Here is a 15595-nt window from a genome sequence, read left to right as displayed (position 1 = left end):
GACAGCTGGTTAAAATGTCACGTCTGACAGAATATGGTCATGTTGGTGTCCCCTGATGAGATGAAACCGGGCTTAATGTCTGCACTGCGTTTTGAATGTGCTTTGAGATGAACTCTACCTGCACGAGGCAGACGTTCATCACTGTATGCTGTTCCAGTACAGTGAGTTTCTATAAATGTCGTAACACATGTAACCTCCTGATCCTGCCCTTCATCCCTCACTTCATTAGAGCTTTATCCACCAGTGTCTAACCAAACAGAAACCCAACATTGTTAACAGACTTGCCATTACTGTTCTTTTCCTTCCCCATAATGTTGGCTTCATGTTACTAATGCCAGTTTTCTTCTTCAGTTGTTCATGTTCAGTTTGTCCTTTGTCTTCCTGTTCTGTTTCTCTCCCCTGCTCTTCTCCTTTCCTCATCCATCCGTATCAGTTACTAAGCGGCGCAAGGCCCATCTGAAGCGACTGGACCGGAGGTGGACACTAGGGGGCATAGTCAACCGCCAACAGAGTCGAGGTGAACACACACACACAAGCATGGAAACAAGGGATATCCACATGCAGGTGGGCTCATGGGTGTGTCCGGACACTTGCCGTGTGAGTGTGTGCTTGCATCATGGTGTACACAGAACTATGGACACACAGTGGTCTCTAATCCTCCTGAGGCATTCCCATAAATACACTGAATCGAGGAAGTGTAAACACTGCCTTAGCAGCCATGTCCTTAGAATTTCATCAGTCTCTGGGCAGCATGTCCCCTAACCGTCGATTTCACATTCGGGGAAACCTTCCGTACCATCATTTAACAACAACTAAACAATGTCTGCATGTTCATTAAAACAACTTCTGATAAAACAATAACATTACTGAACTGTTCTAAAAATGTGCAATTAAAACACAACCTTTCTAAATTGACAAATACTGGCACTCTGGACAGTTTTATGACAACGTTCCCGTTGTTTAAATCGGTCACGATTTCGTGACGGTAAATAAACACTTGTATGGTTCAGTTAAATTCAATGTAAATTTGTTTTTCTTTTAACATTGGAAGGCAACGTGAACTAATGAGGCTATTGATTCAGCTTGCCAGCACACAGAAGTGGATTATTATTTAGGGAGCACACAGTAAAGTAAGAATAATTCTAGGGAAAAGACAACCATCAGCTATGCATGAGCAATGCAAGATAAACAACACCAACATCAAGAATCATGAATTTCTGAAGAATTGGTTGTTTATCTTCTTCTGTGACTCTTCTTGTCATCATGGTGACCCTCGATGAATGCGTCAGTGATGAACCTAAGATAGCTTATTGGCAACACATTAGTCATGTGATGTTTGTTTTCTTCACAATGGATTCCAAACTTAACTTGTTACCACAAAGACAAAGACTAACAAACAAGTTAGTGGTTAGTGGTAACAAGTTAAGTCATGTTATATCATTTGAATAACAAAGCAGTCTACCTACAATGCGATGTGTGAAGCTAGCTGTTTTTTAATGCCTGGGGAACAAAAATTTGCTACCATTAGCTACCATCGGTAAAGACAATTCAAATTAGGCCAAAGTTAAGGATCCGGGATGGAAAGCTTTTATCTTAGAATTGCAATCTGTTCCCCAGAAATGTTATAGGACAACTCTGATTAAAATAGCTTATTTTATTATGAAATATAATGCTGAACACTCAACCAACACCACCTTTGTTAGCTACACATACTCACATACAGTACATCCATGAGCACATGCACATACATCACCCACACTGCCCCGGACAATTGCCAAAACTTGTCAGCACAATTGAAGTTAAAGATAAGATATGAGTTCACATATTTTTAACGGGGCTGTCATGCTTTACAGTGTAGGATGTGAAGACAGATTTTATTTAGAGCACTAAAATGCCACTGCACCAACATGTTTTGTTTTTAGTTATGCGTGCAAATGCCAAGAGAGATATTAATGCAGCAGATGCTCTATCGAGCTGGCTCTATTTCATTGTTATTCCGAGGTGAGAGTTTTTCAAGTGTGTAAAATCTGCCAGGGTAAAAAATATGCCACATGGCAATGTTTGGCTAGAAACACCATCGTCTGGAGTTTGTTTTTGCCTTTTCAAACTGAAACTTAATACAGTGTGAACTCCATTTTAGGACATATCCAGATGTGGTCACTGAAAGTGAAATTTGAATGTGACTTTCAGAGGAGGATATTTTTATTATTGTTATTTATTTATTTAACGAAGACTGAATAGACTGCTTTGTGCTGCACAGATCTGTTTGAGTAAATACCTGTGCTGTGACCTTTTCTTATTTGGACAACAGTGAAGAGTTTACAGATATTGTTGTTTCATGCTGACTCATGTAAACTTGGATTAGAAATACTACACTAGCTAAACTGACTAACTGGAAATGTTTATACAATTTCTCTTTTGGCTGCTTCTGTACCGAATGGCCTGAATGTAGGATGTAATAAGTAGATGCATCCCAGTTTGACTCTGCAAACTAGCACAAAAACAATCAACCAGTGCACCACACCAACACACGACATCCAAACCATACAAACATGCATATAACACATGGTTGTGCAAAGCGGTGCAGTTTAGCAAGTATCCAAACTCGTGTTAGCATGGTAACAACTAATTATACTTTCCTCTTGTTCTGGGGAAAAATGTGTTTGTGGTTTTATACATTGGCCTGAAGTAATGCCTGCACTGAATACATTTTGTGTGGGCAGTTTTGGGTTTTAGTTCAAGGTCTCGGTCTCTCTCTATGTCTGTCTGTTTCTCTCTATGTCTGTCTGTCTGCCTGTTTCTCTCTATATCTGTCTGTCTGCCTCTCTCTCTATGTCTGTCTGTCTGCCTCTCTCTCTATGTCTGCCTGTGTCTCTCTATGTCTGTCTGTCTGCCTCTCTCTCTATGTCTGTCTGTGTACCTCTCTCTCTATGTCTGTCTGTCTGCCTCTCTCTCTATGTCTGTCTGTGTACCTCTCTCTCTATGTCTGTCTGTCTGCCTCTCTCTCTATGTCTGCCTGTGTCTCTCTATGTCTGTCTGTGTGTGTGTCTCTCTCTATGTCTGCCTGTTTCTCTCTGTGTCCGTCTGTGTGTCTCTCTCTATGTCTGTCTGTGTGTCTCTCTCTATATGTCTGCCTTTCTCTCTCTCTCTCTCTCTCTCTCTCTCTCTCTCTCTCTCCCTCTCTCTCTCTCCCTCTCTGTCTCTCTCTGTCTGTCTCTCTTTCTCTGTCTTTCTCTCTGTCTCTCTCTGCCTCTCTCTGTCTCTCTCTCTCTGTCTGTTGGTCTGTCTGTCTTTCTCTCTCTGTCTGTCTGTCTCTCTGTCTGTCTGTCTCTCTCTGTAAGTCTCTCTCTCTCTCTCTCTCTCTCTGTCTCTCTCTCTCTTTCTGTCGGTCTGTCTGTCTCTGTCTGTCTGTCTGTCTCTCTCTGTAAGTCTCTCTCTCTCTCTCTCTCTCTCTCTCTCTCTCTCTGTCTGTCTGTCTGTCTCTCTCTGTAAGTCTCTCTCTCTGCCTCTCTCTCTCTCTGCCTCTCTGCCTCTCTCTCTCTCTCTCTCTCTCTCTCTCTCTCTCTCTCTCTCTCTCTCTCTCTCTCTCTCTCTCTCTCTCTCTCTCTCTCTCTCTCTCTGTCTGTCGGTCTGTCACTCCTGGAAAGTGTGAAACTAAAAAAGTAGTTAGAATATAAGTAGAATATAAGTTTCTATAAGTGAAAAACTTATATTCTCCTGTGCTATGAACCTTATTGAATCATGCACAAAAACTGAAAACATAAGCAATCTCCTCAGGGCTGTATTTGTTTTTTGTTTTTTTTGCTGGCACACCACATCATGACTGCATACAAAGCTAATGTGTGCTGGACCAACCTGCCTTTTTCCACACATCTAGAACAGTTTGCACACTGCAGTACCACTACTGGTTGGAAAAATCTAACATTTTTGCTCTCTACTCATACCCCTTTAAACATTTTAATAGCTGTGGTATGGTGAAGAAAGGGCTAAAAGTACAAAACTCAGATTTGGAGTGTTGTATGCTAAATGCCTCTTCCATTATTAGAGACACTTTGTTTAGAGGAAGAGAATCTTTTCATACCAACAAGAAAGGTCTAGGGTGCCTACATTTGTGATCAATTTCTAATGAGTTTAAGGCCTCTAAGGCACATTACTTAGGTTGTAATACTGTATACCTGTGCAACATTTACAATTGAGAGATTCTTTTGTGTAAGCTTATGTGATGTATGTCAATTTTTCATTCTTGCTTGAACATCTAAACAAGCAAAAAATACACAAGAAAGCAACAACAGTCTGCATCAAAAATATTACAGTTACCTACAATACAACCTACATCTCCCTTATCGTGTCATGGCAAGCAGTCGATTCTCAAAAAATGGGCTGTATATCAAACATTTTCAATAGAAAACTAAGCTGCACCTAGATATACATCTGATAAAATAGGAATATTGCATTGATGCTTGCAATGATTAGGAAAATAACCAATCATGTGATACAAAGCGTCGTTACCACCCTGAAGCATTTTAAACACGTATAGAGCAACGTAAAGAGCAACACTTTCCTATTTTATTCATTTATTATTAAATTATTAGCCAGTTATAGCTATTACGCTATGCCACAATCACAGTTATGTCCATAGAATTACCCTTTCTTCTGGTGTCGAATATTATAAAATCTGGAGCACAATATTTACAATATCGAGTTACTTATAAAGGTGCATATATTAAAATCAAGTTTATTGTAGTCTTTTAGTTATATTCATATACTTAGCTGTAAGCTGACCCCAAGTTGTTAGCAGAGGACTTTTTCAAGACTAATGCAGAGACTTGAGACTGTGACATTGCTGAGCAAAGAAAAAACCTGAAGCAATACATTTCTTGCCTGACAATTCTTTCTCTCTCTGACTTTCTCTCAGAGGAGAAGTACATCACTGTTCAGCCATACACCAGTCAGGGTAAGGATGAGATCGGGTTTGAGAAAGGAGTAACCGTGGAGGTCATTCAGAAGAACCTGGAGGGATGGTGGTATATCAGGTAAGCGTGACCCTGTTGAATTCTCAGAGCAATTGTGGTTGCTATTTTATTGTGACTTTATCGGTGCATTTACGTTGCATTTTTATTGTTTAGCTTCAGTTTAGCACTATGCACCATATACCGTAGAAGCGTTTCCCACTTGCCTCACACAGCTCAAGTCTCTCGAACTCTGATCTTGTATATAATTGTTTCCCCTGCAGGGAGTTTTACAGCTAAAAATATGAGAATGAGAATCATATGCCATTTTGCCTTAGTGCTCCACTCAGAGACAGAACCTCTATGTATGCGATCACTTTACAAACAAATTCGCTAAATTAAAAATACTACAATTAATAAAAAAACAATTATCCACATAAAGACCCCTCCCACCCCCAGTACGGTTTGTTCACACTTCTACCCTCAGGATGGAGGTACAGAAGTGTGAAATGTAGGACCTCTAGACTGAAGAACTCTTTCTTTTCCTCTGCCATCAGACTCCTAAACAGCTGATAGGAGTTTGCAATTATGGACATAACTGCCTAACTGTTTACATGGACATAACTGTTTACATTGAACTACATTTTTTGCACATTCATTTTCCTCACTTTATTGCCTTATTCGGCACTGCACCTCTTATTGCCTTTATTAAGAACTTTATTTCTTTTATTGCTCTTTTTTATTCTATTTTATTCATTCACACATTTTTATTTTGGCTTTTTACTTTACTGTATGACATTTAGTGTGGACAGCAAAGTAAGAATTTCATTGTGCAGGGAAACATGCTTTCTGTCTGTGCATATGACAATAAACACTTTGAATCTTGAATCTTGAATAAACTGAAGATACAAAGATATAAAGCTGAATACCACTTGGCTGTTGCTAGAAGTCTTCAGTGTAAAAAGATGACTTGAAGTGAACCTTTTTGCCAGTACCCCCAATTTTAACCCCATTCTGCTTTAAAAACTTCCTTCAGTTATTTCAACAATTCGGAAAAAATCATATGATTAGTCAGTATGGATTATGGCCCTAATATAGAGTTAACTTTTGTCCATTATGTAACAGGTACTTGGGCAAGGAGGGCTGGGCCCCAGCTTCATACCTGAAGAAGCCAAAGGACGACCTCTCCCCAAGGAAGAAGACCATGACTGGCCCTGTGGAAATCATTGGTAACATAATGGAGATTAGCAATCTGCTAAACAAGAAAGCCGTCAGCGAAAAGGATGTGCAGACAGATGGAGAGGCCACTACACCAGATCGTCACATCTCCAAGAGCGAGATCAGTCTTCCCATGCCATGTGCCCCTGAAGCAGAACAGGCTTCAATGACAGCCAGCCCCGCCCCAAAGGCAGTTTTGCAGTCTGTATGTAGTGCCACCCCACAAGACACTAAGCCAAAGGCAGAGCCGGGCTCGCCTGCTATAGCAAGAGTTGCGCCACACAGAGTGGAGATCGGTAAGAATATTTACAAAACTAATCTGTCATCTTTTTCTAGAAGCTGATTGATATGAGGACAGTTAATTGCACATACCCTTACTGCAAATAATCCATTGAAAAGTATGTCCCTATTTTCATTTAAATAGGATTTGAAGCTATAGGTAAGCCTGACTTTCTGTGAGTGCAAGACTACTAAATAAATAAATAACAGTGTGTACATCTGACTGTGGATTGATATTTTAAAAAAAAAAAGCTCCACAAAATGTTGTTCTCATTGAGGATGTCACTAAAACTGCTTTGTACAGAATAACTGTTTTATTTGTCTTATGCTAATGACGGTCTAAGGTTTGGCTTGCTTGATTACAAAAAGATGTGCGTGACAAAAGGTGTTTGCTAATTACAACTTTTTTTAAGCCTATTACATCTTTGTTATGTCTAGAGTTGTAAAATGTTTTCACTCCATTTTGCAGGATCTCCCAACCTCAGACAGAAACCCCCCCCTCGCCGAGATACAAATCTGGTTAGTTACAAATAATTATTAGTAATAATTTTTTTTTAAGTGAAATTGAACAGCAGTGTAAGCCTGCTTTATTGCATCTACAGGGATTCCAGCTGCCAAAGCCTCCAGAGCCCCCTACCGTGGAAACAGAGTACTACACCATTGCAGAGTTTCAGTCCTGCATCTCAGATGGCATCAGCTTCCGTGGAGGACAAAAGGCTGATGTAAGACCTGTTAGCACAAGACTATAAAGTCCCCAGTGTGATTTAAGAAAGTAAAAGGTTAAAGTTCTATAAAAGTGTCTCACAGACCCTAAATAGACCATATATTAACCAGTTCTAAACTAAGTTTAAATAAGTGTTTGGAAAGATTTATTTTTCAGAAATGTCTTCAGTTATAGCAAAGGGATAGATGAAGCTTTATAATAAGTCATTCATTTTGTGACCTGCAGGTAATAGAGAAGAACTCTGGTGGCTGGTGGTATGTCCAGATTGGGGACATGGAGGGTTGGGCACCTTGTTCCTACATTGACAAGCGCAAGAAGCCTAATCTAAGCAGGAGAACTAGCACACTCACTCGGCCCAAAGTGCCACCCCCAGCACCACCTGTCAAAAAGCAGGATTCTGAGGACATTACTTGTCCCAGTGCTTCTGCCTCCAAAGCTCCAGAATCCCCCAATAGACCTGTATATGAGGAGCCAGAGTACGACATTCCCGCTATGGGATGTGACCTGGAAGTGGACACAGGCATTATAAAAAAGGAGCCTCGTCTTGTGCTTATAAAAAGCAGCAAAGCTGCTGCTGAAAGGATTGCTCAGGCTACCGGCAAAGCCTCACCTCTTTTTACTGTGAAGACTTCCCCCTTAAGGAACGAACACTCAGTAGAAGTAGTCACCAGAGAAGAGGCAATTTATGAGAATGATGGATTTAGATACGCCTCTGATGACTTTGTCTCTGCCAGAGAATCTATTGCCGTGGGTTCAGAATCACCAAGAAGTCGTACTTTGGGCCGCAAACCCCTGGGGTCCTCATCTGCTGGAGGAAAATCTTACAGGGACACTCAAGATCTGCGAACTCAGTCACTAACCCGTGGTGAGAAGACCAGCCCAAGGTTGTCTTCAGATGAATCTGGCCGTAATCCCAAAAGGGAGCCAGTTTTACGCAAGGATGTGGAGCTTCGAATTGGTCAGAGCCCCTCAACTCGCCCCAAGCCAGTGGTTCGACCCAAGCCCCTATTGACCAAGTCTGAAACGCAGAGCCCGGAGAGGATGGACATAAGTAGCTTGCGACGGCAGTTGCGTCCTGCCGGAATTCGGCATGGGATGGTCCGTGCACGTGGTGGAGAAGACTCTGAGACTGCATCAGTGGTGTCATCAGAGGATTCTGTAACTTCCCGTAGCACATCAGATCTATCCAGCACCTACTCTAAGGGCAGCAGAGGGGACTCCGATTATGAGGGTACTACCTCATACCGTACTACAGATGCATATGAGCGGGCACAAGAATCTGAGATCAGCATTCCTGCTGGTGTGGAAGTGGAGGTACTGGAAAAGCAGGAGAGCGGCTGGTGGTACGTGCGGTGGGGTGTAGATGAAGGCTGGGTACCTACATTCTACCTAGAGCCTATTAGGCAACCTTCAGATGCTGGTGTCTCAGAGTCTCATGATGGATCCCTGGCAGAGCTGAGCAACACCAGCAAGTCGAATAGCTTAGAAAAGAATGAGCAACGTGTTCAGGCTCTCAATAACCTAAATCAGCAGAATCTACGTCGTGCAACAAATCCCAGTCCTCCTATTCCCAATAAGCCACCGGGTGGTTTTAGTAAGCCATCCCCTCAGCTCAACGGTTCAAGTGTACGAATGCGGAATGGCATTCGTCAGGCAGCTGTGCGACCACAGTCAGTTTTTGTGTCCCCGCCACAGCCTGTGAAGGATACCAATTTATACACAGGGTCCTTAAGGCGTAACGAATCACTAGGTGCCGGCGATCATATGAGGTCTAGTGGTGGTGTGCGTCGAAACTCTTCCTTCACTGCTGTACGCCCACAGCCTGTTACCGATGTAAGGATGAGGTCTGGAACTACCACAATTGCACCAGCAGGAAGCTCTAGTCCATTGATTGCTCAGAGAAATGGAATTCCAATCTCTACAGTGAAGCCCAAACCCATAGAGAAAACACATCTCATCCATAACAACCTACGGGAAGTCTATGTCTCTATTGCAGATTATCGTGGAGACGAGGAGACTATGGGCTTCCCTGAAGGCACCAGTCTGGAGGTTCTAGAAAAGAACCCTAATGGATGGTGGTACTGCCAGGTTCTAGATGGCCTTCAGGGAAGGAAAGGCTGGGTGCCATCCAACTACCTTGAAAGAAAGAAATAGCACCAACTCACCTCCCCAAAGAATGTTAGTTAAATTTAAATGTACATTTCCTATCAAACTCTATGAGGAGGACCTTTTTGTATCAATGAGACACTTTAGTGCTGGTTTACTTAAAAAGTACATAAGACTCTAAATATGATCAGTTATTTGTAAGTGGAGTACGCAAGTACGAAAATGCCATCAAGCAAACTGGGCTAACCCAGTGTCTTAAGCATCATTGGAGAATAATGTCTCCAGTCTGAAAGAAGAATAACAGAAATGATTTTGATAGAATAGAAGATCCAGGCAAATGTTGAGAGAAATTTTATGCCAAATGGGTGCCTTTGTCCATCATTGACTGAATGTTAAACGGAATAACTTAAACACCGGTGAATCAGTATAAGTACCAAACATGGTGCCATAGGCCTGTTAGTGCAGAAATCAACCAAAACTATTTTTGCTATAAAATTACAGAAAAAAAGAGAACCGGAGGGATTTCAGTATGGGAGTAACACACAAAACAAGTGGGCACTCAAAAATAAGAATGTAAGACATCGGTTACGCAAATAACAAGTGGTTGTTACCGTTGAGTGCATTTAACGATTACATTTGATTTTCTTATTTTTAAACTTTTGTTCAGTTTTTGTAATTGCTTTATTCGCATCTTGTGCATTTTCATGTCTTCCTTAGAGACGTATTTCTGCTTTCTTGTGACATCCCAGCAACTCTATAAGCCTGGAAAAAGAAGTCCCTCAACGTGATATTTGTCATGTTATCTTTCATTTTTCTGATGTGTCTCTGATGAGGGTTTCGTTAATTGGCATTACGTTTTTCCCTTCACTTAGCTATAAAGCCCAGCCATCATGAATAAAGGTCACTGATTCATTAAAGAACAAGATGTGGTGCCATTATGTGTAACTCAGATCGACAGGAAATTGGATTCGCTACAAGTTGGATTTGAATACTTTTAACCCACCTCACATCTGGGTACAAATCCCAGACCGAGTTTAGTTTGCAAAATTGCACAAAAAACAAAACAAAAACAGGTTATATTGCTGCTTTAGGTCTACTATATTTACTGTTATTAAATTTTCATACTGGAATATTTGCTTAACGTTCGCCAGTCTATCCCAGGGAATTAGTTACATACAAATGAGCCCAAAATGTGATCAAACGAAAGCAAAATGTCAACACATTTGCTAGTTTGTTTTGTTTTAGTATTTATTTTGTGGTTACAAAGAAACCGATGTAGTCAGTGAACCCAAACGAGGTTTTAGAACTGAGCAAAAAATAGATATTTAATTACTGTATCTGGAAGCACTTGATTCTTTTTTTCTTTACCCACAAAAAGCACATTGATATGCTAGGTTAATTTCAACATATAACCATATTGCTGGGCAGTATTGGCGTCAAAGTTGAAGTTACACAGCAAGCAGTTCAGCTTCATTTTAGATTGTGTTTTCCTTGATTTAAAAAAATTAAATAAATAAATGTACAAGTGTAATTTCATGTATGGGTTAATTCAATTTGAATAGTCATTCTTTCCCAAATTAGTAGTTATTTATTAATAAAATAAAATTCAATTTAATCCCCATCTTTGAAGGACCCTAATTCAAAAATAAACATATGGATGCGATCCATGTCAAAAGGCTGATGTTCAAGACTGCTGAAATATTTTTCTAACGAACAGTGCTGTGTGAACTCTTAGTCAGGTCAAGCACTAATGTGGTTTTTTTTGTGTTGTTTTTCTGCTGGACAGTATTATAGTATTAAACAAAGTTAAATACCTGCTAGATTGCAGTTATATTCTATTAAGCTGTAGCTAGTTTTTGTTTTCTCTTCCTTTTGTTCTTGTTGTGTGATCACACTCAGACAATAATGATGAACGGAGTGGTTCATTTGTTGTGAGATGGTGCATTCTTTTGGTAAATCAAAAATGCATCTATTTAAAGATGCAGTGTACTTCATCAGCACATTATTTATTGAACAAAAATGTTTTTGGGTTTTTTTTTTTTTTTTTGTATTTATGATTATTTAATTCTTTTTAATTCTTACCTCTCATTTTGCGCTCAGTGATTTAGCCACTGCTTAAAGACTCCACAGTGGCGCCCTCTAGTGAAACAGATTGGCTACTGCTATATTCTCTTTTATATTTTTGGACTGCCATTGATCTGAGGATAACTGAGATTTTTTTTCCCACTATTTTTTAAAAACAAACGCAGGTAAACATTTATTCATATAGAATCTATTTTATCAGGTCATGTTTTTTCCCCTACACTTTATTTTTTCGTTCCAAAAGCTGATTGCTGCACCTTTAGCAACCATGGACACTTCCTCTCTCATTATTGGAATTTCTATAATGCCAGATATTCTGTTCGTTTCATACCTATACACTTTTTCTTTAATTTGGGGGGAAAAAATCTCTAATACGAATTACAAGATCAATTTTACAAAGTGCTTCAGTCATTCAAAATGAAATCATTTATTTTGGTTAGGAATATCAGTTGGAAAAAAAAAGGTTTGCTCAATTTAAAGGAGTTTAGTAGAATTTGGTTTCATTTCCCCACCTCCCCAAATCCCCACCCTGACGAAGGCATTATAGAAACGTGTCGACTCACTCCAACACTTTGAATGGATATTGCTTCTGTCGAGTAAATCCCATTTACATTTTGCGCTTTTTTGTTTTGTTTGCATCGACAATTTACAAGGGAAATATTACTTCACGCTAGGCCTTTTTTTTTGTATTATGTCATTTTGTATCATCTATCCTTTATGTTCGGTCTTCCTTTTTTTAATCTATATATTTTTTATTGCGGTTTATTATTTCCTTTATCCCTCCCCCTCCATGTGTGTGTGTTTTTTTTTTTTTTGTGACACAAATGTAATGAGGAAATGTGCAATAGACTAATCGGCATCTCACCAAAAACAAGGAACTGTCAGAGGTTTTTTTTGATACTGGATCAGGACCCTTACTTTTTAATGTCAGCTTTTCACGTCAAGTTAAAACAAACATCACGTGTCATTCCACATTTTCCGATCAAACGTTCTAAATGTCCCGATACACAGGACAGATGGACATTGGTGCCTGACTCCATAGCAGGACTCTTAAAACTTTGTGTTGTCGCCATTTGTGCTGTCGTATTGCCACAAGACCACATCTAACAATAATGCCTTTTTTTTCTGCCAGTGGGATAAAATTTGAAGTGGGGGACATTGGAGTCTTCCTCCTTCACACTGCCAGTGTTTAAATGTTTCCGTCCAACCCACTGGCTTGTTCGCTTATTTTGAATTTAAAAGCAGGACTTGGTAACCAGCTGTTGCTTCCATCCAGCGTTTCACTCTGTACGTCTACAACCACTCAGAACAGGGATTCTCATAACCTCTTTATTAACACATCAGAATAACATTGTGTCGTGGAACATGCTTTTCTTTTCTACAAAGTCCCTGTGAGACTCTTATTGTTTGAATGTAACAAGGCCACTTTAGTATAAGAGTGTAGCTCTGTAATAAAGACGAGAAATTGTACTTTTTCTTGTTGGGATAGATTTACCTTCAGTTTGTGTCTTTTCCCTGGGAGGCTTTATTAAATCTAATTAAAGCTGGCCGTTAAGATCCAAGTATGCACCTTAAGTCGTTTTAAACAATGTTCATGATTCCGGGGGGAAGATACGTACTAAAGGTAGAAAATATGCTCTCTCGATGGTACCACCCTATCGCTAAGGAAAAGTACAGTGTGTTCTCGTTATTTCTGAGAGAACCAAGTAACTGGATCAAAGAACATCCAACAGCTCTTTTTTTTTTCTTTTTTTTTTAAAACAATTTTATCCTTGGTCTGAAGTGGAGGATTTCAGAGGCCTTTTGATCTATCGGATGTTCTCGTTCACTAGGGAAGTCACTCATGAGAGCCCGAGCCTTTGGAAAGTCGGCCGAGTGACACAGAACTGATGCAGCACTTCGATTTGTGCTCGCTTGTCTTGCTGGCTATTTTTCTTCACTGTTCACTGCACTCTTATGATGGGGGAAAAAAAAGGCAAAAAAGTTGCATCCTAAAAGGTTCTTCAACAAGTCCTAACGGTTCTATTTACATTTACGGCATCTGGCAGACGCCTTTGAGTGTCACAGAGTGACTTACGTTTTATTTTTATTTTTTTAACTGAGCAACTTAGGGTTAAGGGCCTTGCTCAAGGGTCCAGCAGTAGACGCTTGGTGGACCTGGGATTTAAACTCACAACCGTCCCATCAGTGGTCCAACGCCTTAACCACTAAGCTAAAACAGCCCCAGAAGAAACACTCCAGAAGAAAGGATAGAATTCTAGAAAAATGGCAACTTTCCAAAGAACCTCTGAGGAGCCTTTTTTCTAAGAATCTATATATAGCAGTACATTTTACACAACAGTCTTCTTGTGTGTTCCTTCACCAAATCTGAGACAGAGGTTTCATTAGCCCATGAGCCATGTTTACAAGTCTGGATGTTTTTATTTCTTATGCTCTCTAATAGTGTTTTATTAGACTATAGTCCTTGCCTCTGATCAGTTGGTATTTGTTTCATCTGAATATAAGTCAGTGCAGGAGTGCTCGTTTTCAGCCTGTGTATAAATCCTTAAGGGCAGGAATTGTACAAGAGTGAGTGCGTGTGTGTTGTGTGTGTGTGTGTGTGTGTGGCTATGAGTGTGGGTATGAACATGGAGAAGGTTTGCATGTTGCTAGGATTTCTGAGAAGGTGGAAAGAGAAAGTTGATCGATGGACGGTGTTAGTTAGTTCAGGAGGTGGTTCGGGCTCAGTCAGGTGATACCAGATCAAGTTGGACAGCTGTGATGTACCTGTACAGATGCATTCGCTCAAGTTGTAGCCCTGAAGATATGAAATCTGACAGGTGTCGAGGAAAACTGCTAGAAACAGAAGACCAGGCTACAGAGATAATTAATGGTCAGTCTGAGGCTTGTGTACCTCCGTGAATCATTTATAGCCAAGCTGGGAAGCCCTGACAGCTCGTCTGAGGTTTTAGTAAAACCTTCTAGCCAGTGAAGCTTTGCCTCAGGCCTGCATTTCTGAAAACGCACAGCTTATTGCTAGTGCTTTAGTAGATGATTGCATCTGGCATCAGGGCCTTTTGGTATTCCTCACGGATCCGTTGTGGGCAGCCTTCATTACAAAGCAGACGTTCAGAGCACTGCGGGCACCGTGCGCTGCTGTGAAATCACATTACCCGAGCAGCCAGTTAATTACAGCTCTTTGGGGGTCGCATCCTGAATCCCAGTGACAGCTAACCGAGAAAATGGAGAAGTGCGTAAGGATTAATGATGTGTCAGCGAGGGGAAACATCTTCCTAGCCGACGTGTGACTTATTCGGAGGCGCTATAACTTGATCGGCGGCTCAACCTGACTCGAAAGACCTTTAGGCGAGGAGCTGAAAGAACGCTAGCTGTATGTGTTGTCTGACGAGACATAAGAGGTGTTTCTGAGGAATTTCTGTAGGTGTTCATGTTTGAGATTTATCTGGTGCTGTTGATGTGATAGAGCTGGATCCCGAGTGGCAGGGTGCTGTGTTATTCATGCCATCTTCTTGATGAGAAGCAGCGAGGAACGGCGATCACACAGAGTCTGTCTAATGTCTCGCCGCTTGCTTTCTCTGACGCTGTATGATTCCTCTCTCTAATTATCATTTCTCTCGTATTAATTAACAGTCAAGGAAATAACATCATGCTGAGGCAGACGACGACTCGCTCCAAAGCCATCAACCGCTGTGTGTTGCATCGAGTCTCACTCTGCCGACAGTAAACATGCCATCGAGTGCCGGCTTTATTAGCAGGGGGGCTTTTAATAGCTTGCCCTCAGGATCGGGTCTCTGTCAGTTACATAGACTTCTTCTCCTACAATAATTTTGTTGGATGTTCAGCACATTTGTTTTTGAAAGCAGGTGGTCTACAGCTATACTGTTTGTTTTCAGCAATGTTTCATTGTTTTAACTATTATGTATTTTGTTCATGTTTACATTGTATCCTGCATTGACCTAAAAGAAGAAAAAAAAAACAATAAAATATATCATTCTTCTGTCATCTGTCTCTTAGAGATCTTTTTCCCCCATTATTATTATTTCTACTACTACATGGTGATAGAGATGAATGATTCATTTTGGATGTGGACAAGTTACATGAATCTTTAAAAAGCTTATTCAAATAAAATAGCAATTGCTGCTTTTATTATTATTATTATTATTATTATTATTATTATTATTATTATTATTATTATTATTATTATTATGCTAGTGTAAGTATATTTCTCTGAACTAGG

The 15595-nt window shown here is 40.3% G+C and overlaps 1 protein-coding gene across 8 annotated transcripts in view; it reads left to right on the top strand.

Moving 5' to 3' along the window:
* The window catches only part of sh3pxd2aa (SH3 and PX domains 2Aa), a 103385-nt gene extending 88025 nt beyond the window's left edge, over positions 1–15360 (top strand). For 4 of the 8 annotated variants that reach the window (XM_027156349.2, XM_027156353.2, XM_027156361.2 and 1 more), the window contains 7 exons: positions 434–517; positions 4916–5033; positions 6075–6463; positions 6592–6606; positions 6916–6965; positions 7049–7168; positions 7396–15360. In XM_027156349.2, the coding sequence (XP_027012150.1) occupies positions 434–517; positions 4916–5033; positions 6075–6463; positions 6592–6606; positions 6916–6965; positions 7049–7168; positions 7396–9324 (2705 nt within the window). In that variant the 3' untranslated portion in view covers positions 9325–15360. The remainder of the gene's footprint in view (positions 1–433; positions 518–4915; positions 5034–6074; positions 6464–6591; positions 6607–6915; positions 6966–7048; positions 7169–7395) is intronic. The other 4 variants (XM_027156354.2, XM_027156350.2, XM_027156355.2 and 1 more) reach the window with 3 other exon arrangements.
* Positions 15361–15595: the final 235 nt, after the last annotated feature.

The sequence above is a fragment of the Tachysurus fulvidraco genome, chromosome 18 (assembly GCF_022655615.1).
Source record: "Tachysurus fulvidraco isolate hzauxx_2018 chromosome 18, HZAU_PFXX_2.0, whole genome shotgun sequence".
NCBI lineage: Eukaryota > Metazoa > Chordata > Actinopteri > Siluriformes > Bagridae > Tachysurus > Tachysurus fulvidraco.
This window is presented reverse-complemented; position numbering and strand designations above follow the sequence as displayed.